General features: G+C 54.0%; 1 protein-coding gene across 2 annotated transcripts in view; it reads right to left on the minus strand.

The window, feature by feature from the left end:
* The window catches only part of TMEM184B (transmembrane protein 184B), a 49,296-nt gene that overhangs the window by 10,524 nt on the left and 14,141 nt on the right, over window positions 1–24,631 (minus strand). For both annotated transcript variants that reach the window (XM_019446871.2, XM_019446869.2), the window contains 3 exons: window positions 13,747–13,995; window positions 12,105–12,270; window positions 150–240 (listed from right to left, as the gene is read on the minus strand). In XM_019446871.2, the coding sequence (XP_019302416.2) occupies window positions 150–240; window positions 12,105–12,270; window positions 13,747–13,938 (449 nt within the window). In that variant the 5' untranslated portion in view covers window positions 13,939–13,995. Of the gene's footprint in view, window positions 1–149; window positions 241–12,104; window positions 12,271–13,746; window positions 13,996–24,631 lie in introns of those variants that run through there.

Raw genomic sequence — 24,631 nt, forward strand, 5'->3', positions numbered from 1 at the left:
AGTCCCAGTGAACAGTGTGGCTCAGGAAGTGTGGCGGGGGCACCTCAAAGCCAGGTCGAGGGCAGAGGCGGTCCGTGCGTCCAGCTGACGCCAGGACAGGCCCAGGAAACGGGGTGCTGTGGGGGGCTCCAGGGAGACTTCATACTCACTCGATGGGCTTCCCTCTGATCTCTGACATGATGGAACTTTCTCCCCCGAGGTACTCATAGCACAGGCTCAGGAAATTATAGATGACCAAGGCTGTGAAAAGCGTCCAGAGAAAACCACTCAAATCAACAGGATGGGTAAACAGATAGTGGAATTCTAAACGGCCGCGGAGACGAAAGCGCCCCAGTCAGGGGCAGCAAGGCCGCAGGGACGTGAGGACCCACACAGGGATTCCATTTGTGACCGAGATCAGGCAACGCTAAGTCATGTTGTTTCGGGCCGCGCACATGACGCTGCTGATCGTACCGGAAACACAGGGAGGCAATCGGCACAAAGTTCCGGATTGTGTGGGGACGCCGCAGGAGCGGGAGACCAGGACGGGCTCACAGGGCTGGTGGGAGCCAGCTACGGGCACATTCTGGGGTTCAACAGGTACTGGCTTCAGGACTGCTTGTTAGTTTCAGACGCTTTGCCGTTTGTGTGGTGCCGGATCACAGTTTTACAACACAAGAGGCACAAAACATTCTCTAGAGGGATCTCAGGAGAAATTTTTACAAGATTGAGACAGGAGCACCTTTGTCCGTTCAGCAACCTGCAGTGATGTGATAGTGTGCCCACGTCACCATCAACTCTGCGGGTGCACGAACGTCGTGGGAAGCTGGGCCGGCTCATTCTGGATGCGGCTCGATGTCACCGCAAAGACACAACTCAGCAACAGTGACCGACGGCACAGAAGTATGTCGTCCACGCTACAATTCTAGCAAAACGCTGTGAGCGGGTCTCCTGGTCAGAGGATTTCTGCGGGGCCAGCAAGATGAAGGCTGCAGCCTGCCGGGTGCTAGGAGCCCGGGGACGCACCAGGGGCAAGGACGGGGAGAGCGGAGAGGAGCAGGAGGAACGCAGCAGAGGCCGCCGGAGGGAAAAGGCACAGGAGGAAGACTGAGCAGAGCAGGGGAAATTCCACAACATCCAGCAAAGGATGGACTGAGGGTCCAAATGGGATGAGGGGACAGGAAGGGCAGGGTGGGTACCAGTGGCCCTGCCTCCAGAGGGTTCCTTCTCATCTGCTCCTTGCTGTCCCCCTGTAGTACAGAGGCTTTGAGGCTCGTGGTGCAGCCCTGGGCTTGGCGTTCAAGGTTTTTCCACAGCGACCTGGCCCCCGCCCACCCTTCCCAGCAACTAGATACCCCTCTTTCCCGGCAGGCTATGATGTTCCCCATGCTTTTGCCCTTGCCGATCCCCCTACCTGGGGCGCCCTCCTCTCCGTGCTCCTGATCCCCGTGAAACCTATCAGACCCCCTGAGAAGTCTCTGGCCCCTCGCCACGGAGGCTGGTGCGTTCTCACCCACGGAACTGCTGATCCGCAGACGCTGTGCGGTACTTCCCGCCCCGCAGTGTGGCTGAGCGTGATCCCTGACTGCTGTCACTGGACTGCGGCCCCTGGAAGGGGCCCACTTCTTCCCCAGAGCAGGACACCGCGCTCGGCACTAATGTGGGACTGGAGCACATCCAAGCCTGGTGACAGAGCTATAGGCAAACAGTGGCCTCCAGCAATTGGGAAAAGGAGTATTTTTGGGGTGCTTCCTACCACTCAGTTGCTCTAACCTACTAAGGGCTCACAGCTGGGATGGGTAGCACCCAATACACACGACCCACAGCACCCACCACACTGTGCTGTGACCGTCCCTCTATGGACACACAGCAGAGGGTTTGCAACACGGGTTTGCCACCGGTTAGCTGTGGGCCCTTGTGTGTCTCTGTCTCCTCATCTGTTAAATGGGGACAGTAAAGGTACCTGCCTTGCCAGGTGGTCTGAGTATGCCAAGTACTCAGAAGAGGGGTTGGCACTCAGCAGTGCTCACTAGGTGGCCAGCACGGTTTACCTGCTTGTCTTCCGTGACGGCCAGCATCCCTGGATGGGGCGGAGGACGCTGTAAGCTGCCTGCCTGGCATGGGAGCAGCTCCGGACATGTGGGGACTGCAGAAGTCTCCACCGAGCCCCAAAGCACTCTTCAGTGACAAGAACTTTGGGGCTAAAAGAGGGTGGGCGTCAAGCCAAATCTGACAGCAGTCTGCTAATGTCCAAAACCACACAAGGCCAAGTAGACTGGATGTGTCCATTCCAAGCTGGGTCCAGCTGCATTGCGGCCAATGGTACTTCCCAAAGATGGCCACACCCTGGGACACTGACACCCCTCTGTGGGGAGACAGGGTCTTCCTCCCTCTCTCTGCATCTGGGGGGACTGCGGTGACTACAGCAGAGGCGATACTCCAAGACGTCTGACGCTGGGGTTAGAGGAGGCCTCTGTCCTCTGGTTCTTTCTCTGGAGATGCCTGCCCTTGGACACAGCCACCACGTTTCAAGGAAGGCCAAGCCAGCCCACGTGGTGAGACTACCCAGAGTGGCTCACGCAGGAGGAACTGGGGACGAGCCGATGCCAGCATCAACTGCCAGACACATGAGTGAACCAGGCTTCAGATCCCACCCCAGCTGAAGGTCCCCCAGTGGAAGCCCAGATAGCAAGGCACAGGGACAGACCATCCCCACTGTGCCCTTTTCAAATTACTGAACTGCACTATCCATGAACAAAAGAAATGGTTGTTTTAGTCTGTCTGGGGTGATTATTTATGCAGCCATAGTAAATGTATACATATACATATGTGTGTATATATATGTATATACGTGCGTGTTGTATAAATATGCATATATGCATATAATGCGTGTGCATATATGTGTATACATATCTGTATATGGGAGTATATAATATACATGTGTACACGTATATATGCATGTGTATGTGTATTTACGTGTATGTATGTGTGTATACATGTGCTTTTGTGTATATGCACATAAATGTGTGTATATTTGTGTATATGCATGTATGTATATGTGTGTGCATATATGTATATGCGTACGTGTGTATAATGTGGGCACATATGCGTATACATGCGTGTGTGTGTGCACGTTTGTGGATGTGTACATACGTGCATATATGTGCACACAATATGTGCGTGTGTGCATATGTGTATTATATGTGTGTGCATATATGTATGTGGGTGTGTACATACATGTGTATATGCATGCACATGCACGTATAAGTGTGCATATAGTTATATATGTGTGTGTGTGCATGCATACGTGTGTGTGTGTGATATAAAACCACTCCTGGAATTGCCAGGATGTGCAATGGGCTCTCACACCTCTGTGGCAGCCTGTTCTGATGCCTCTGCTAACTCGCAGAGGCAGGCCCTGAGGTGCCACCTCTCCCTTGGCAGCCCTCTGTCCATTGCCCGGCTCGCTCCGCACACCACAGTCTCCCTATTGATCCGTCCGATCCTTCCGGTTCAGGGGCAGCATAATGAAGCAGGACAGCCGTGGACCCTGGGGCCGGGCTACCAGGGTACAGATGGCGGGTCCACCACCTATGTGCTGTGTGACCTCAGGCAGGTTTCTTAAGTGCTCTGTGCCTTGCTTTCATCATCTGTAAGCCATGGAAAACAGCAGCTCCCTCCTTGTGTGGCTGCTGTGAGGAAAGGGCCGAGTGTGACCCCTCTGGTAAGGCTGAGCTCACACTGAGCAATCCACAGTGTGTTACCTACTGCTCTTTCGAGACTGTAAAGTCCTTGCAGGCAGGAACTGAGGCCTACCCTTGACTACCAGAGGGCCTGGCACTCACACTCAATCAGCACAGAAAGAAGAAACAGACGGACGTGGGCCTTAACTTGGGGTGAAGCTCGGAGAGGCGGGCAGGCGGGGCCGGCACATGGCCCGCACCCCGTTCTGCACCCACGGAGCTCACCCTTCCTGGGCTGCGCAGCTGCGCCCGCGCCAGGCAATCAGACTCTGGTTCCCAAGGACAAAAACCCTCGAGAGAAGCCACAGGGGCAGAGGCTCATCAGCCCCCTTGCCCGGAACCACCCTCCAAAGCCAGGCCGTCTTGTAACCCACTCCTGAGAGGAACTTGGTGTCTGAGCTCACATCCTTTCCTGTGTCACAACACGCGGCGGCACCCTCCTGAGTTACGGGGCTGAGCCGTCTATCCACAGCCAGCCCTGCGTTCGACTGGCTGGAATCATCAAATTTCATCCATCTCTCTCTCTCAGTTCAAGGTTCTTGACCTTTTACCAGAGCTCTAGGGCCAGCTGGTCTGTAAAATACCAATTCGCTGACGGTTTCCTTTCAAGAATCATTAGTGAGTCAATAATGCACTCTTAGAGAAGGGAGACGAGATAGAATCTCCTCGAGATGACTCAAACAGCCCACATCAGCACCCATTGACCATCTGCACAAATCAATCCCCTCCTAGGAAATTACAGAGCTAGGCAAAACACTACCCCCACCCCAGCAAGGGTGTTTGCAGTGGACAACTTTACCCCCGCCCCCCCCCCCCCGCCAACCGAACAAACATGAAAACATGCCGGCCCCGGGCCTGAGAAGAGCAAAACTGCTGCGTCGGGGGTCAGCAGGGCAGTTCTTAGGCAACAGGCTGTTGCCCGCCTGCCCTTCTGACCACAGCTCCGGTTCTGCCCCCAGAGACACAAAGTGACTCTACGCCTCCCCTAAATACTAACGACAGCTTGGTGCCAGGCTCTGTGCTCGGCCCCGCGGACACATAAGCGACCAAGGGACCCACAAACCAGGCCCTCCAGTCTAGAGGGGGAGCACCCGGCATGAGGGAAGGGATGGTCCTTCTCTCTGTCCTGCCCTGGACCATCAGGCACCTGGAACTTTCTGCTCCATTCTAGATACGAAATCTTAAATGGACTGGAGCAAAGGTACACAGGCAGGAGCAAAGGAGATGGAGATGAAATCAAGATCACACTAGAGCCTTGAGGCCCGGAGAAAAGACAGTACGGTCACTCTCTTCATATAAAGGACATGACGTGGTCCAGAGAGTCAGACAGGACCCACCTGTCTGACAGGGGGCAGATCCTAGGCTTTCGGCCTCATGTAAGAAACAACTGCCAACAGGCCGTCTTCAGAGATGAAAGGTCGTGAGCTCTGTGCCAGTGGAAACTAGCAATCAGAGGCTGGGGAGTCTCTTAGCAGTCATCATAAAGGACTCCTAAGAGACCTAGTCTTTACAGGTCCCTTCTGTCCCTGAGACTCGAGGCCTTCTTTCCTCACTGGAGGCTTCTCTAACCCACAGCTGCCTGGACAGGAGTCCTCACAAGCTCCCCGCTACAGGTCAAAACGGGCACATCTGTCCGTGCGTTCAGTAACCACTCACTAGACACCTCCGATGTGCCACGCTCCGTGTGCGGAACCTCGGCGACCCTGGGGGCAACCTACTGCTGTCCCAAACTCGCCGCCTCCATGCACCTGCGGCACCTACAGCTGGCCCTGTGGCCCAGCCTTCTTCGCCGCCCCACGTTGGGCTCTGCGCCGACAGTACGGAACCTGCCTGGGATTCTGCCTCTTCCTCACTTGCTCACAAGCTCTCGCTCTCTCGCTCTCAAATAAATAAAAAAACTGAAAAAAAAAATGTATGTGTTTTCAATTAGAGAGAATGCAAGTGGGACACAGGGGTAGAGGGAGAAAGAGAGAATCTTAAGCAGGTTCCACGCTCAGCATGGAGCCTGATGCGGGGCTTGATCCCAAGACCCTGGGATCATGACCTGAGTCAAAATCAAGAGTCGGATGCTCAACCGACTGAGCCACCCAAGCGCCCCTGGAAAACTTAATTCTGACCACTTTGGACAGAATCTTCTGTGCTCAGGAAACAGGAGCTTCAGAACATGCTTCCCCCTCTTTTTCAATGATCACCATGGACAGGAACGGATGCCACTCGCTGCAGCCATGGTGGGTCGGGGGTTTGCCCCGAGCTGCTCCAACAGCAGCTCTCTCCAACTCCCTTGTGGCTTTTCTGTCCTTTCAATTCTGCTTACGGCTGCGTCCTGCCATCCACATCACCGTTTCTGACGCCTCTTCTGACTGGTTTCCTCTCAATACCTTTCTTCATTCTGATCGACAGCTCCTGTAATTGCTGCCTCTGGCAGCACCCTGGACAGCCACCCCTGGCCCACCACAGCCAGCGAGTGCTGGCAGCACCCTGGCCGGTGAGTCTCTTGTGACACCTGCGTGTGCGGCCCTCGGCTGGGTTCGGGTGACCCTGCTGTACTCTCTGCGCCTAGGAAGACATTTCACTTTGGGCCGGATTCCAGGAAGCAACGTTTGTCCGAAATCTGAAACAGGGTGGATGAAGCATCATTCTTGAACTGTTTCTTTCCAGGCACGTAAACTCTCCTCTCCTAACCAGAGCTCATGATTTTCCACCAGAGAAACCCATCTTGCACTCCTCCACCCAGGCTGACACGCAGGGCAATTCTGGGGACCACAGACCCCGGGGTGAGTCTGGCCTCTGGCAATTACTCTCCGGGTAATCGTAAGTTTCTTCACTGACTCAAATTCTTTTCTCCGCACGTGTAAAATGGGGATGATCGTATATCCACCAGGTAACTGGGAGGGGAGAATGAGCTAACAGTAACGAAAAACAGGTGGTAAAACTGAAATGCTACACAAACAGTATGAAGAAAACAGTGCTTGGGGCGCCTGGGTGACTCCTTAGGTTGAGCAGCCGACTTCGGCTCAGGTCACAAACTCATGGTTCACGAGTTCGAGCCCCGCGTCGGACTCTGTGCAGACAGCCTGGAGCCTGCTTCAGATTTTGTGTCCCCCTTCTCTCTGCTCCTCCCCTGCTTGTGCTGTGTCTCTCTGTCTCTCAAAAATAAAGAAACGTAAAAAAAATTTAAAGGAAAAAAAAGAAAAAGAAAATAGTGCTTGCATAAAGCGATGGGAGAAGTCAGGTCTCCCTCCTCTGAGCTCTGGCCCCTCTGCACCCCTGATCACAGAGCTCCCCAGGGCGGTCTCAGAGTCATCATTAGGGGCTACCCTCGCCCTGAGCACAAGCACTACGTACACGCAGGGGGCTCGTTCTGCCCTCCTCTGTCTCCCTGCCCCGATGGCACAACCTGGGGCCACGTGAATCGCAGCCCTTGCCAGATGGGAGAAATGTGACCCTGGGTGAGCCATTTACTTCTTTGAGATGCAACCCCCACCTTGGAAGACAGCAATTCTGCCACCAAGTTGCGGGGTTCAGTTCTACTTGCTGTCCCCCCCCCCCCCAGTGAAACGCCACTGAAGTGAGAACCGGTCGGGGGGCGGGGGAGGGGAGAGTACAAACCTTCACGCACAAGGAGACAGCCGACCAGAGATGCTGCCCACAGCTCTGGAAGATACAGTGTGGTCACCGACCCGGAGATGGGGGGAGGCCAACGAGAACCCCAGAGAAGCCCTAAAACTAGACACGCTGGGCAGTTCTGACGGCTGTGGGTGAGGGTGCAAACGGGAAACTCAGCTACAAATCTCCACACGGAGCTACTGGGTTTGTACTTTCAGGGCAGGTGGAGGCGGTTCTGTCCTCGGAGAGCAAGGCTCAGCGGAGGGCAACGAGATGGCCAGAAAGTGGGCAACGCCTGAATGCGGCGGGCGAGATGCCAGGTCCCTTGCCCCATCTGAGCCCTCAACTCAGCCTGCCCAGCTTTGGCCTCCCAGGCTGGAAGCGAGAACACTGTTCTCTGGGGAAACAGGCCCAGAATCAAAAAGTCTTCATTTGGTGCCTGCCCCCTGCGCTGCTCCCCTGCATAAAAATGGCAGAGGGCACATCACGTTACCCAACTGGGAGGCCCAGCAGTTTTAAGCCCCATTTTCTTTTTTTTTAAAGACAGAGAGAAAGAGAGATAGTGCGCATAAGCAGGGAAGAGGGGCAGAGGGAGGGGGAGAGAAGGAGAGAGAGGGAGAGAATCTCAAGCAGGTTCCACACTCAGCGCTCTCTCTCTCTCTCTCTCTTTCTCTCTCAAAAATGAATAAACATTAAAGAAAATAATAAATAAATAAATAAAGCCTCTGATAGAAAAACTCAAGGGTAAAGATTAAAACAAAACAAAACAAAACAGCAGCTCCTTGAAAACAGAACAAAAAAAAAAAGCTCGAAAATTATAAAGAAATTCTGAGCTTCAATCCAGAAGCACAACATCCTACAAACAGGAATTCCAGAAAGGGAGGATTAAGTGGTGGGGGAAAGTTACCAAGAAACATACAAGAAAATTGCCCAGAACCTCAGGACAGGGGTTTCCACACGGAGAGGGCCCACGAGATGCCCCGCACGAGGAACGTCCCATTACCTGGGAGATTCTCAAACACGGAGGATAAAGGCACGGTCCCAAAAGCCAGCCTTAAAAAAGTAGGTCACATACAGGCATTAAGGATCAGAATCCAGCAGACTTTCCCCAGACAACACTGAAAGCTAAAATACAGGGGGAAACACGTCTTCAAAATTCAGAGGGAGGATGATTTCCAACTTAGAACTGGATTCCCGTCAAACTCCAAATAGGACAATACAGTAAAAATAGTTACAGATAATTTTCAGATTTTAGGCTTTTCAGGCACTTTTTTTTTTTTTGCCAGGAAGCTCTGGGAAGGTATGTACTGACCAAAAAAGGGGGAGTAGACCACAAATAAGGGAAAAAATGGCATCCAGGGAACAGGCGATTCAGCAGAGGAGACAAGCAGGATCCCAGAACGATGGTGATGGAGAGACCCAGGACAGAAGCTGAGTGGTAAAAGGCCAGACAGGAGCCAGTCCAGACCAGAGCAAGAAAAGCAAGGCCCAGGGGAGTGCCAGCAAGGGAAACCCAGAGCTAACAGATTCACTGCTGTGTCTGCACGGAGGAGAGGTTTCTCTCTGTTACTCAGCTGAAGCATTTGGGAACAGATTAACGATAGATACACAGCAGAGCAAACCAAAAAGCAAGACAAGCAGTAACCAGAGGAAAATAAAAAGTTATACAGGGATATGTAGTCTCAGAACTCAGGCTCAGCTGTGATCAATATTTACAGACAGGTAATAAAGCAAATGCTGAATGCAGACTTAGAAAAAAAACGGTGATCTAGTCACAATGAAGAAAAGAGCACTGTGTGTGTGTGCATGTGGATGGGGCGGGGGATAAGGTGCCTAAATCAAAGCCTTGTACAATAGGAGGTCACTATGTAGCACTATCTAAAACCGAAAGATCAAGAAACAATAGTATAAGCATATTTTTAGGTTATTCTAGGAAAAAAAAAAAAACAGTCTACAGAGTTGAAGATGCAGTGAACTTGGGAGTGAGGAGGAGTCAGGGTGATTTTATCTTTCAACTGTGTGCACTATGAGAGTTAACATTTTAGTTGTTTTAATTTTGTTAAAAAGACAATCGGGGTTTCTGGGTGGCTCAGTTGGTTAAGCATCCAACTTCGGCTCAGGCCATGATCTCACGGTTCGTGGGTTTGAGCCCCACATCGGGCTCTGTGCTGACAGCTCGGAGCCTGGAGGCTGCTTCAGATTCTGTGTCTCCTTCTCTCTCCCTCTCTCTCTCTCTCTCTCTCTGCCCCTCCTCTGCATGCACTCTGTCTCTCTCACTCTCAAAAATAAATAAACATAAAAAAAACTTAAGAAAAAAAGTAAAAAGAAAAGACAAGCCAATATCTGTGCAGTGCCCAGTGGGGTGCGGGCTGCCTGGCTCCGAAATAGGGGTCGCCCGGCAGAGCCCTATTCCTGTTCCCCTCTGTCCCTTCCCGGGTTCGGGGGGGGGGGGGGTGGGTACTGAGAAGGAATGGTGCGAGGGGAATGAATGGGGGGGCCTCTTTTTGAATTTTAAGGGACCTACTCTTATGGCCAACTCTGCAGGGGATCTTGCAGATGAAAGGACAAGGGGAGGGGGTCCCAGACGCTGAGCAGAGGTGCAGAAAAGGCCAAGCCCACCAACTCAGACACTAAAGCTGGTGAACCCTGGGGCGGCCTGGACTTCCCCGCAGCTGCCTCACTGTTTGTAAACTCCCTGGGAGAGGAGAGGCGGAGAGGCAAGGGGATAATAGCGTTGCTAGGAGACATGCTTAGCAGGGAGGCAGACTTCTTACCAGGACCTTTAAGTGGACCAGGAGGAAGGCTGGGACAGGAGGGGCCTGAACAAAGAGGCTTCTGGAGTGGGGGGACCCAGCCAACCATCTGCCGTCGTCTCTGAGGACGGTACTGAGGCTCCTCTTCTGCCAGGAGCCTAGTCTTCTGGGCCCCATAGAGGAGGGAGACTACACGGCCCCCTGACCACACAGGGGAGGACCCCGCGGCAGGGAACCAGCGGGCAGAGGCTGCCCCCGGGCACACATCTGTGATCAGAAAAGGATTCTCAACACCAGCCTTGGCAGCTCCCCAGGGACCCAGAGGATTCCCTGGACTCTGCTGCTTCCAGGGACATCAGACATTAGAGCCCCAGTTATGCCCGGAGCGGGTCCCCACCCGGCCTCAGTATTCTCAGCTGCAAGAGCCAGGCAGGGATCCCAGCCCGGGAATTCGGTGAGACCCCACGCGAATGCAAGGCACACAGCAGGTGTTTGATAAAGTCCCTTATTCACTCAAAACATACAGACTGAGTGAGCACCTGGCCTGGCCCTACCACCTGGGCTCTCTGCCCGTTCCTGCTCTCGCAGGAGCTGAGTCTACTCAGGGAGAAGAGGGCAAAGCAGGCATGCACGGTCAGGCCACGAGGGTGGGGCTGGAGGGGCAGGTGAGGGCGAGGTCTGTGGCTGAAGGGGCAGGAGGGGCCCAGAGCGCTCCTGTCAGGCGCCCGCTCTTCTTTGCCAAGTCCGAAGGCATTTCCTGAGGCCCACGAGACCTCAGGGATACACAGGTTCAAAGTGGGACAGGAAGGGAGACTCCGCTTCCATGGGGGTGAGCACGCTGCACTCCGATATCCACGGAGCCCAGGGCCCGAGGCAAAGCCCTTGCGCAGTCAGGGACGTGAACAACTGGTCATGGTCAGCGTTGCCCCGCCTCAACATGAGGAACCCTGACTTCTGGTCACTCTGCCTGAGACCAACAGTGCAGATACGAGAGGAAAGAGAAAAATGCACGACCCTGACAGGAGGGGCAGGGGGCATCAGAGTGGGGGATCCTGAATTCAAGGACCCCCTCCCACCACCCCTGCCGGCCTATGCCGGCCCAGGGATCGTGGGCCTGTGACCTGTCTCAGGGCCTCTGGCCTCTCCCTCCTTCACCCATCCTCCACAGAGAGATTTTCTAACCTGCAATTTCCAGTCGCATCATGGTTTTATGCATCCACAGTAAAAAAGAGAATCTGATCTAATCTAATCTAATCTAATCTCTTCTGGCCGCGGCCAGCCCCCAGCCCGGCTCCCCGCACCTCCCGGCCCGCAGAGTAGGGATTCCCTCCTTGCCCTGTGCATGAGCTCTCCTGTCTGCCCAGGATGCTCTGAGTCTCTGCTCCCTGTGCCTGTGGCCAGGCCCTCGCAGAGAGCTGCCCCGTCCGGTGGCCGGTCAGGCAGGCACCGAGGGGCCGGCTTTCCTCGGCTTTCCTCCTCTCGGCCCAGCAGCCAGCAGGGGGGCCTGGCCGGTGCTTGGAGCTCAGCACCAGAGCTTCCATACCACACACGAGACCCGAGGCCTGTGAAAGGCAGCGGGTCGCTTTCTTGGGTGGCACAGCAGAGCCTGCTCCCGGGACAAAGCCCTCAGAATTAAGACACGTGGGGGAGGGAGGCTCGCCCCTGCCACTGCCCTGCCATGGGCCCCTGGCTAAACCCCTGACCCATCCGTACCTGGGGTTTCTATCTACGAACGAGAGGACAACTTCTTGACCGCTCACCCCTATCAGAGATGCCGGACTGAGAAAGGAGACCCGGGGGCGGGGGTCCCTGCGTGCAGGTAACCTGTAAAGGGGCTGTGGGAGCCACGTGGCAGAGTGCTACGACGTGTGCTGTCCCCTGTCAACTGGGGCCTGGCTGGAAGCCCTGAAGTGGGTAGAGAAGCGAGGGGCAGGCCCCGGAGGAACCCGGGGAGGGGGGCTTCCGGGAGCCCGGGGGGAGGGGTGTGCGGCCCGCCCCGCCCCGCCCCGCACGCCCTCCTCACCCTCGTAGCAGTCCCGCACGGTGCCGAAGTACACGTAGTACTGGTCGTTGGTGAAGAAGAGAAGGCTGAGCCAGGAGTCGAAGGCGTAGATGGGCACGATGAACAGGATGCGGACGATGTAGCGCTGCTCGTTGGGGCAGCTGTAGCAGCGCAGGTGCATGTAGATCTGGGGGCGGAAGGGGGCGGGCTCAGTCAGGGCCCCCCCCCCCCCCCCCCCCCCCCCCCCCCGCCCTTCACAGCAGCACCGCCGCCACCCTCCTCCTCCTCTCTGCCCTCCGGCTCTGCCGCTCGCCAGCTCTGTGAACATTGCTGAACCCCGAGCCTCAGCGCCCTCCTCGATGATGAAACTCCCCATAGGGCTGTTCTGAACATCAAACCAGAGGGCGCATAAAGCTTGCAGGGGCGCATTCAGCGGTGCCCAGGCCAGACTCACAGACACGGGGACCGTGAGAACATGCCCAAGGCTGCACTGATCAGAGTCAAGGATGGCCGGGGAGTCTAGAGTCATAATAAGCTCCCTGGGGACCCGTGTGCACAGCCGGGCTGGGAACCTCAGGCGAGGCACAGAGGAGATATTTACATCTCCTCGCCTCCACCCCGGCCTCCCTGACGCCTGGTCCCAGGGGTTTCATGGCAGCAGCGTCCACCCCGTGTGTGGGACAGACGGGACCCTCGCTTCCATGGAAGGTGGAAGCGCTCTCTGGCTGAGCGGCTGCAGTGACGTCATCCTGCGTCTCACTTTCCCATCTGTTACACAGAGGCAGCGCTGCCTGCCTCGCTGGGAAGCTGGGAGAATGAAGCGCAGTTTTTAGAAAGCGGGGGAAAATAGAAGCCACACACAAATGCCAACAACTGCTCTGGCCACCCTCCTCAGTCCCAGCAGCCAGAGTCCCGTCCCAACTCTCGTGACTTCACACTTGGCCCCGCCGAGTCCTGGGCTCGGGAGGAAGAGAACAAAACATTCCCCATCTGCTACGAGCCAACTGCCTTGGAAGCCATCGCATTCGAGGAGGGACAGGGACCCAGGACAGTAGGTGAAGGAGCGGACGGGGACCCGAATGGGCTCAGCCTCCCCTCTTCAAACCTTCTCCTTCCTCGGACGGCCGAGCCAGGTCTCGGCCCACACCAGCCTCCTGTGGGGATTGCACGTATGGGGGGACAGGAGACCTGGCTTCTCTCCCGGTGCTGCCACCAACTTGTGCGGGAGTAGGCCAGCACCCCCTCCCATCTCGAGGTCTCAAGTTTTTCATCTGCAAAGGGGCCGCTGACGTCCATGTGTCCACGCAGGGCCCCCCACAGCTCAGGCTGCACATGTAACCTGCACACGTTCTGCCCCACGCAAGGTGAGCAGAAGTGACGCGTGTCCTTTCTGGACTGAGACGGCTGAAGAGCCACAACCAGTTGTCAGACGGATGACACCGTGAAGCTGCAGGACGTGGGAGCCATACAGTGGGGCCTGAGCCGCACCGATCGGGACATGAACGAGAATCAACTTCTACCTGGTGGAACCCCCAGATTCAGCTTATTTATTACTGCAGCAGAGCTCGGCCTCATACTCTGTTGGGCTAGAAAACCTCTTAGGATCCTTCCAGAGGGCCTTCAGAGGCTCTCCGGCTCAAAGGCTCCTGACCGGCCTGGGTACCTGGTGGCAGGTGATGAGCAGGGCCGTCCAGACGAAGAAGCCAGAGATGGCCTGCGCGGCAGTTGTCATCAGGAACACAGGCTGCTCCATGGCCGTGGGGCTGCCCTCAGGGGTCACAGAGACACTGGGCGAGGCTGCCACGGTCGTGGGCGACACTGGATCCGGGGCCAGTGCGGCCCCCCTCACCGTCATGGTGCCTGGCAGCAGGGGGTCCCTGAGAGAAACTCTTGCAGGAAGCGAGGAGCTGGCCTAAAGAGAGGAAATCGCACTGTTAGCCTCCTTCCCGGGTGAGTGGCAGCACTGCAAACAATCTTCCGGGTCTCTTCTGTCCACCTTCAAAATGTAACTGGACTCTGACCACGTGTCTCCCTGACCCGGCCACTACGATGGTCCCCAGCCCCTACCGTGTCTCCCCTGGATTCATGAAACAGACTCCTGAGCCGTCTCTCTGCTTCTGCCTTTGCCCCTACTGTCCAGTCCCCACACACGGCGGCCACATGAGGCTTCTCAGCCGTTAGCCAGACTGGGCCCCTCCCGCCCCTTGCTCAAAACTCCCCGGTAGGTCCCATCTCCTTCAAAGTGGAAGTTGCCACCTGTCCAATGGTCCACAAGACTGCCGACGGCTCCCCAGGACTCTCATCTCCCCTCCTTACAATTCTCACCCTGACCCTCCACTCCAACCACACAGGCCTCCTGCTGCTCCTCCACTGTGCCGAGCCTGCTCCTGCAGCAGGGCCTTTGCACCGGCTGTCTCTGCTCCGCCACACTGCTCGCTTCTGCACTGCCTGTAGGTCTCTGCCCTGGCCACCCGCTCACACATGGTGACGCCTGCCCGACCCCAGGCACTCCTCGCCTCTTTGCTTGATCTCTCTCCAGAGCACTCACTCCCACCTGACGCCCTCTGACAAAGTGTACATTTGCTCACGTACTTGCTAACTTTCTGCCTCCTTCCCCAGAACATAAGCGCCCCGAGGGCAGGGCCCGCGTTCTGCTCGTTCTGCTCGCGGTGGACTCTCCAGCATCGGTCATACAGCAGGCGCTCGATAAACACACCTGGACACTTCCCAGTCTAGCAAGATCACTTTGTTGCTTTATCTCTTCAAAGGGCTGTGCCTTTTCTTTGCCATTTCTCCCCAACTTCCCTAATAATGGCTGACACCCGTTCATCATCCGTCTGTGCTGCTTTAGAAACTCTGCGGCCCACCTTGTGGGCCTTCAAACTGCTCTTTTAATCCAGTTTTCTGGATCACTCTTCCTCAATGCCTGCCCGCCCTCCTTCCCCCATCAGGGACGTCGATCCCTTTTCCATGCCTTTGTGCTTCTGTGTAACATGCAGCCCTGTCACTTGCTCGTGTGCTTCTCCTCCTGGGGCTGTCCACTCTTCGAGGCAAGACCACATTTCCATCATTCAGTCCCCAGCACCAAGCTCAGCACCAAAGCCATCTACTTTATTGCCTGTTGATTTTGAGTCCTTATTACAAAAAAAAAACAAAACATTTTTGAGGCTTTCACGGAGAAGCAAACAGCTGAGGGGATTGGCATAACGGGAGCTCCTGGGTGGGAAAACAAAGACGGGAGCGGACGGGACACAGGCTGGCGTTCTAGGGTCCCATCCAGTTACCCCACGCAGGCTCTCCGTCGGCTGCCCTTCCCAGCGGCAACTCTAAGACCCCTGGTAACAAACGAACAATTTCGCATTAAAAATTAACCCGGGTGCCCCCAAGGAAAAGCTGCTGTCAAAGAGTAAAGCCACTCTCGAGAGGCTGGCCACAGCAGTGGCCAAGGGCATCGGAGCCCCGCGGCCCTGACAGGCGTCCCTTTCGGGTCTGCCGGCTGCTGACGGGCTGGTCAGAGCCACCTGGGAACAGCCATCTCCCTGCAGCAGAGGCACCCTGGGTGCACCCAGGCCCACAGCCTGACCCTGCACGAAGAGGCTCTTTGCCTACTGTGTCCACACGCTCCTGGCTTTGCCCCCCGGCCTCTCTCCCACGTCTCCAGAACCCTGCCCCCCGTAGGCGCCACCTCTGCTCTTAGCTGTGAGTTTTTACCCTACGAGAGCCCTTTGCATTTCTGTCTTCCTGCACAAATAAGTGATCTCTAACACACTGACCAAGAGAAGAATCCAGATTAAAAATCAAAAGTGGAGAAGGCATCTATATAAAGAAACTCCAAACTGGAGAAGGTGTCTATATAAAGACCGGTGGCAGTGGCGAGCTCTGAAAAGGAAACAGCGACAAGTCTAAGAATAGCTCCTGTAAGTATGGCTGCAAAATTGGAAACCGGTGCCAGAAATACTTCTTTAAAAAAGAAGATTTGGGTTGTAAATCATCATCGTTGTCTGTCATCCCAAATTAAATGAATAAACACAGGGAATTGGGTGGGGGGAGGCGCCTGGAGGGAGTGCAAATACTCTTAAACCTGCGGCTTCCAAGCAAGGGCGGGCGGTGGGTCAAAGGCTGTTTTGTTCGCCACCAAAGGCAGCGTTGAGAGGCCCTGCATAGGGGCACCGCTGAGCTGACCCTGCTCACGGGGTGGGGACACGCGCCAGGACGGCTCCTCGGCTATGGGAGCCGGGCAAGCCGGGCGAAGGCCCCAGGCCCAGCTTCTTCCGGAGGCTTTGCTCAGGGCCGCTCGAGCGCCCCCCTCTCCGACCCCGACCCCGGAGAGACGCCAGCATGCTGAGTTCTTTCACGCTCCCCGTGTCGGTCAGTCAGTTCACAGGAGGAGGAGATCCGCTCAGCAGGGTGGGGGACTCGCCCCAACGTCAGGGCCAGGACTCAAACCCAGGTCCTATGTATACGTTGTGGTCCCCGCGCCTTCGGAGGTGGGGGCTCCGCGTGAGCAGCCCCCTCGGCTCCAGAGCCTCCTTCTGGGACACGGCCCCTTCCCAGCAGGCCCGAGACCCTCCTGGCAGGAAGGGGCAGCCGATGCTGGCAGGGCTCTCCGGCCCGGCCGTGCTCGCCACGCTTCCGGGTTTCCCAGCCACCTCCTTGACGCCAGGCAGCGCTCGTGGTTTACAAATCATCTTCCCAAGCATCGCCTCGTGTTTTTTCTCACAGCAGCTTTGAAGTAAACACTCGGGCAGCGTCACCTGCCTCGGCCTAAGGCTGGGGGGGAGAGGGTCAGGAAAGGCTTCCGAGTGGCAGGGACTGTGGGGCAGAGTGTTTAAGGAGCACAGCCAAGCTTCAGCTTTGAGGTCACCCAACAGGATTCCTGCCAGACTCCACCATCGGCTAGTGTGGACAAGTGACTTCATCTCTAAGAACCTCAGTTTCCCTATGCACAATACTTCAGGGTAACTACACGAATGCTAAGGGTGTGTCCTACTCTAGAGCAGGCCCATTAATAAAGAGAGACAGAATAACGGAATAAAAAGGACCATTTTGCAACTCCGAAAACAAATACTAGACATAGACATGGGTCATCAATGGATGATAAAGCCCCTGGCTGATGGAGAACTTGATAAGAGATGCACCAGGCAGCTGGAGGAAGTCCAACTCTGAACCCACAGTCAAGATCAGCATCCCCAAAACGGGGCAGCGAGAAGTTTCCAGCTTCCTGATGGGATGCACAGGGAGCACAGAGCACCACCCAAGGAGGACGCTTACCCAAAAGTGAAATGGGATTGACACAAGCCTCTAGAACTACCACCAGTATCTAGGAAATACAGAGGGTAGTGGGACAGACTAAATGATATCACGAGGAAGCAGCCGGCAAATCCAGACTACGGGACAGTCTATAGGTCAGAGGATTTGGTTTCGCCAACAAATCGGTGGCTTATACTCAAAGGTGCTTGAGGGGCTATTACAGAATAGAGACTCAAGATACAATTAAATACAATGTGTGGACTTTGTTAGGTCCTGAGGCTAACAAACCAAGGAAGAAAAGATATCTTTGAAATAGGTAACACACAGGAATTCTTAGGTGAGATCGTTCTTAGGTGAGATTGTGGAGGGCAGGTACAAAAACATCCTCATCACTGGGAGAAGAATCGTCTTTTCTTTTTTTTTTTTTTTTTTTTAATTTTTTTTTCAACATTTTTTATTTATTTTTGGGACAGAGAGAGACAGAGCATGAACGGGGGAGGGGCAGAGAGAGAGGGAGACACAGAATTGGAAACAGGCTCCAGGCTCCGAGCCATCAGCCCAGAGCCTGACGCGGGGCTCGAACTCACGGACCGCGAGATCGTGACCTGGCTGAAGTCGGACGCTTAACCGACTGCGCCACCCAGGCGCCCCAAGAAGCGTCTTTTCAATAAACAGAACTGAACAACTGGACATCCAGAGGCAAAAAAAAAAAAGAATGAACCCTAACCTAAGCCTTTATACCATATACAAAAATTAATTCAAAATAGATCACAGATTTAAATCTAAAATGCAAGGCTATAAATTTTTAGAAGATACATATCTAGCAAATGGCAAGCATCTAGAATACAGCAAGAATGTTCAAGCTCAACAGTAAAATAAACAAACAGACAGACAGACATCAGAAAATGGGCAAAAGGTATGAATGGACATTTCACTCAAGAAGGATACATGGAGGGGCGCCCAGGTGGTTCAGTCGGTTGAGCATCCAACTCTTGGTTTTGGCTCAGGTCATGATCTTGCAGCTTTGTGGGCTTTGTGCTGGGAGCAAGGAGACTGCTTGGGATTCTCTCTCTCTCTCTCTCTCTCTCTCTCTCTCTCTCTCCCCCTCTCCCTCTCCCTCTCCCTCTATCTCCCTCTCTGCCCATTCCCCACTTGTGCTGTCTTTGTCTCTCTCAGAATAAATAAACTTTTTAAAAAAGGATACATGGACAATAAACACATAAACAGCTGTTCAACATCGTTAGCAATTAGGGAAATGCAAACTGAAACCACAAGATATCACTACACACACATTAATACAAAACGGAGACAACATCACTGGCAAGGATGAGGAAGAAACTCGTTCTTACATACATTCCTGTTAGGAATATAAAATGGTAGAGCCACTCTGGAAACCAGTTAGTTTCTTATAAAACTAACATGCAATTTACCAGACAACCCAATGATCACTCTTGGATGTTTCTCCTACAGAAGTGAAACCATATGCTCGCACAAAACCCTACACACTTAGGTTTGCAGCAGCTGTGTCTGTAATTGCCAAAACCTGGAAACAATCAAAATACCCCTCAACAGGCAAAAGGTTAAACTCCAGTACGTCCAGACCATGGAATACTACTCGGCAATAAAAAGCAACAAACTACTGATACAGGCAGAAATCTGGATGGAGCTCAAGGGCATTCTGTTTCGTGAAAACAGCCAACCACAAAAGGTCACATCCTGTCTAGATCCGTTCTATGGAACACTCTCGAAATGGCAAATCTATAAAGATGCAGAACAGATCAGGAAGGTGTGTGCACAAATGGAGGGCAGCACAGGAACCTCCCTGTGGGTGACGAGATCCCTTCTACCTTGACAGTGGTGGTGGCTACATGAGTCTGCAGGTGATAAAACTGTACAGGGCTACACACACACGCACACACACACACACGAACAGTGAAAACTGACTGAGATCTGTGGTATAGTTAATAGTACTGTACTGATGTCCACTTCTGGTTCTAACACCGTCCTACAGCAATTCAAGATGTCACCACTGAGAGAAGAAGGACACGGGGTACTCTGAATACTATTTTTTGCAACTTCCTGTGAGCCTATAATTATTTCAAAATAAAACAAGTGTTTTAAAAAGTCTTTATCAAGAAGACAGACATACTGAATTATTAAGGGGTAAAAAATGACAGGACTTCTGGGATTCGCTTTTTAAATGGAGGAGAGGGATAGAGGCATCTGGGTGGCTCGGTCGGTTAAGCATCTGACTTCGGCTCAAGTCATGATCTCGCGGTTCGTGAGTGAGTTCGAGCCCCACGTCAGGCTCTGTGCTGACAGCTCAGAGCCTGGAGGCTGCTTCAGATTCTGTTCTCTCTCTCTCTCTCTCTCTCTCTCTCTTCCTCCTCCTCCTCCTCCTCCTCCCCTGCTCATGCTCTGTCTCTATCTCTAAAAAATAAGTAAACGTTAAAAACAATTTTTTTAAGGGGGAGAGGGATAGAGGCAACGGGACGGCAGGACATTCCTTACTGTTGAAGCGCAGGGACTGACAGGCAGAAATTCATTGTATCATTTGGTCTACTTCTGTGTGTTTGAAATTTTCCACAATAAAACGCTGTAGACAGTAGGACAGAATTTTCCACAAAATTTGTAATGAGATGGGCAGTGACTCAGGAAATCATCTGTTTCAGAGATTTACTGGTTATCTTGTAGAAAAGCAATCAAAAAGACCTAACCACCTACTTCAACACCTCTTTCGTTCACAAAAAAAATTTCCATATTTGTCCTTCTTTCTCTGTGACCACGGGCTATCAGGAATATGCTTCCCAGTTAAGTTTCCGAACCATCTTTAAGCATGTTAGGGGCGTCTGGGTGGCGCAGTCGGTTAAGCGTCCGACTTCAGCCAGGTCACGATCTCGCGGTCCGTGAGTTCGAGCCCCGCGTCGGGCTCTGGGCTGACGGCTCAGAGCCTGGAGCCTGTTTCCGATTCTGTGTCTCCCTCTCTCTCTGCCCCTCCCCCGTTCATGCTCTGTCTCTCTCTGTCCCAAAAATAAATAAACGTTGAAAAAAAAAAAATTAAGCATGTTTATTTAACACGTCCCTTTGTGGGAAAGGCGTGTTATCACAACAAATGGGAGAAGAACTACTCTTTCAGAAGCAACCTAGGCTGGCGGAGCCTTCTGGAAAAGGATATTCGGAAATGTGGGGAATGTTCCCGCTGCCATAGAGATTTGTTACTGAAAACAATGTAAGTCTGTAACTTAGAAAACTCTCAGACCTGAACTCCTAAAAACCTACGTAACAGAATTTTCTAATCTGTTGAAAAATTTCCAAAGCACTGGACTGGGTTTTGGACTCATGTGTTAAGAACTTTAAAATAAAATACCTTCCATTTAGTTTACAAAAACATCTGATTGGCATCAGGAAGGATGGAAATGTACCAGCCAAATCTCAACAAATCCTCTGCATACGCAGTGGACAGGATGGAAAAATGAGTAACCCAATTTAGAAAGAAAGCCAGTGATGCGTTTCCTCTGTGTACAGCTACATGTCTCAGGCAGGGATCTTTTTCGGAGAGGGCAGCCATTAAAACCAAACATCTAAACAAACTGAACGCAGAGCCAGACCTTCCAACTGTTCTCTCACAGAGCATTAAAGCACACGTTCCAGAAATAATCAAGCACACGAAGCCAGAAGGTTTTTGTACCACCAAAAAAAAAAAAAAAAAAAAATTTTTTTTTTTTTTTTTTTTTTTAAGTATCCCATCTTTAGCTCCTGCTTTGGTTCCTATTTTTGGTGGAGGTTTTATGATGTACATGGTCTCACAGCGAGGCAATACATGTATGTAGCAATACGCATACGCTGGGGGTGCAGATCCAGAACCAGAAAGTTTTCTACCGACAGGGATGCGTGAATCGGAGAAGTGTAGCCAGTCGCTGACAGGGCTCCCTCTCCTCCCCGATGCCTCTGCTTCCCTGTCCTCAGGCCTCTCCTGGAGTCGCACCTGTTCCCCTCCATCCCAGGCTGAGTCAGACACAAAGCAAAGTCGAGGCTTGGGCCCCGCCTTTCTCCCAGCAGCCACCTGCCGGCCAGGTCGCTCCACACCTGCGTCCTCCCACCGACACGCAACCCCCAGGCTGTGAAGAAGCCAGGCCACGGTCTGTACTTTGTCCTAGGCTCTGAGTCAGGGAAACAGCTGGAATCCCGGAGCCACCACCCAGCTGTGACTGGGCAAGTGCCTGGGTGTCTCTGAACCTGTCTCCCGGGTGCACCATGCTGTGGCCGGGGCCCCTGGGCCCAAAGAGTTTAGGAATTCAGAGTTTTTTCAGATTTAGAAAGGATTACAGTGCTGGATATGGTGTGCATAGAATGACACCCCAGAGGGGTGTGGGCAGCACCCAAAAATCAAACACATAGAATTTCCATAGAGAAACAGGAGATATTTTTAAAGACCATAATTAGTCTCACATCAATTCAGGTCAGATTTTTGCCACAAAATTAGTTTGCTGCAGACTTGGAAGAACCTTTGGGATTTTGAGTGTTCTGGATTCCAGAAAGGTGGGGGCCTGGGCTGCCCTCCAGGAGCTGCAGGGAGGCTGATGTTCGACGAAGCAGGAATCAGCGTGGTCTACTTCTTCCCTTATTTTCAAACGTGACCATGTCCCTCCTCCTGACCTGAGGTCCTTTGAGAACGAGTCGGGATGTGACGTGGGTGGGCTGCAGTCCCGACTCCTTTGCAGAGAAGCCCGGGGCCCCTGGCAGCCGAGTCCCAGCCTCGCCCCCCACCCCCCCCGCCTCCTCCCTTAGGGTCCCCGCACACACATGGCCTGAGCCTCTGTGCCAACTTGCCTTCCACTCTGCCCTGGTCCTCTTAAGGAGAGCTGCCTCTTCGCTCACAAGCCATCCTAAGCATCACGGCCTCACCTGAGGGCCGGCCCGTGCCTGCTGAGCCACACTGCGCTCGCTCCATGGCACTAAAAGGTCAGCGGGGACACTTCTTGTCTCCCCACGCCTGGGTCATCGGTCTCTAGCCTGGCATTGTGTCAGACGCCATCGTAGGGATGTGGAAGACAAGAATCTATGAATCAGCTGACTGCTGCACACCACACAGGCTTTCCATCACTTGGTCCCCTCCCCACCTTGGAGAGGCCCCTCCCCACCTCCAGAGATTGGCTGAAGGACCTGGACCTTTGGCTGGAGAGAGGAACGGGGCCGGGTGAGGGCAGAGGATGAAGGCTACATCACGCTGTCCCACACCCGTCTTCCAAAGTGGAGAGGCCCCGCCAGCCAGGGCAAAGGGACGCGTTCGATGAGGTCCAACAGGAGACACCCCCAGTCCACCTGGTGGCAGCAGCAAAAGATGGGGTCTGCTGAGACGGAGATGTTTTTACAACTGGAACAATCTAGCGATGTTCCGGTTGCTTCTAGAAAAAGGAAGCTCCCAATCAAATGAGGCTAGAAGTCCCCTGGGGCAGGAATACTGACCGAGGAGCCTCCGTTGGGTGGTTTACTCTTGCCTGTCTTCTCCCCAGCTGGCCTGCAACCTCCAGGAGCTCAGAGGTCATGTCTTACGTGTAATCGTGACCTGGCACCGGTCTCAGGGCCTGGACGCAGTTCACACTTCCCACGCTTGGGATGGGTAAGGGAACAAGTGAATGGGCGTTTGCCCTCCGCAGCTCGTTCCAGCTCCGAACGTCTGTGATGCCCTCCATCACCACCATGCCCAGCCCTGGGGCGTGGAGCATTCTCTTGCTCCCACCCACGGATCTTTGTCCCCGCCAGCCTCGACAGGTATCGCCTTCTATGACCTATTGGAGTTTGCTCTAATCTGTTCCCTTAACATCCTGTGAGTTGGGCTCCGTGAGGGCAGGGACCGTGTGCCATGCTGGCAGAGTACTTACTGACCGATTGCTTAGGGGGCAGAGGAAACAACATGAACAGAGGCATGGGACAGTTTGTGGGCAGGCACTCGGTCAGGAACACGCCCGGGGCAGAATCTCTGCATCCAGCCCCTGTTACAGATGGGAGGGGGGGCGAGGTGGGGGACAGGCAGTGCCTGACTGACCACCTGTGGCTCTCCAGATTGACAAGGCCTTCCTGACAGCTGCGTGAGGTGTAGTTGGGGCATCCAGGCGGGGGTACAGTTCCCCGGGAGGGCCGCAGGGGGCTCTAGACAGCAGAGCCCCGCGGGCGGGGTGGGGGGGGGTGTCACCAAGCCACAGGGCTGGACGGAACTCACCTTGTGGGTCAGAAAGCCAGGCTTCGGGGCGCCAGTCAGTTAAGCGTCCGACTCTTGATTTCGACTCAGGTTGTGACCCCAGGGTCATGGGATCGAGCCCCCTGACTCTTTTCTTTTTATTTTTTTTAACGTTTATTTATTGAGAGACAGAGAGAGACAGAGCGTGAGCAGGGGAGGGGCAGAGAGAGACGGAGACACAGAATCCGAAGCAGGCGCCAGGCTCCGAGCTGTCCGCACAGAGCCCGACGCGGGGCTCGAACTCACAAACCGTGAGATTGTGACCCGAGCCGAAGTCGGACGCTTAACCGACTGAGCCACCCAGGTGCCCCGAGCCCCCTGACTCTTGATTTCAACTCAGGTCATGATCCCAGTGTCGTGGGATCGAGCCCCCCCACCCCCACCCCGGAGCTGAGCGTGGAGCCTGCTTAGGAAACCACCCAGAGGGCTACAGATGCTCACTTCCCCTGATACAGCCCCTACCCCCATCCTTCTCTGAGCAAGACATCTTCCGGCTAACTCCCTCCTGAAGATACCCACCTCTTCCAGAAAAGCTACAAAGCTGTGTGTGAGGTCAGTCACCTGCCTTGGGAGTTAGGGATTTCAGAGAACACCTCACCATCTCAGAGTATTTCAATACTCCCCCACCCCCAGACTTCCTGTGCCGAAGACCGAATAATGCCCCCCCGCCCCCGCCCCGAGATGTCACATCTCAAACCCCTGAGCCTGGGAATATGTTGCCTCACGCAGCAAAAGGGACTCGGCAGGTGTGACTAAATTAAGGACCCTGAGATTCTCCTGGATTATCTGCGGAGGCGGGATATAATCCACGAGGGCCCTTACAAGAAGGAGGCAGGAGGCTGAGGGTGTGAAGGACACAGTGTGACAGTGGACGCAGAGCGGACAGACTGGGAGGTGCCAGGCTACTGGCTTTGAGGATGGAGGAAGGGGCCATGAGCCAAAGAACGCAAGTGACCTCTAGAAGCTTGAGAAGGCAAGGAAACAGAGTCTCCCGAAGGAACGTGGCTGTGCCGGCACCTTGATGTGGGCTCAGTGAAATACATTTTGGACTTCTGACCTC

This window comes from Panthera pardus, unplaced genomic scaffold, assembly GCF_024362965.1.
Source record: "Panthera pardus isolate Hobbes unplaced genomic scaffold, ASM2436296v1 HiC_scaffold_6, whole genome shotgun sequence".
Lineage (NCBI taxonomy): Eukaryota > Metazoa > Chordata > Mammalia > Carnivora > Felidae > Panthera > Panthera pardus.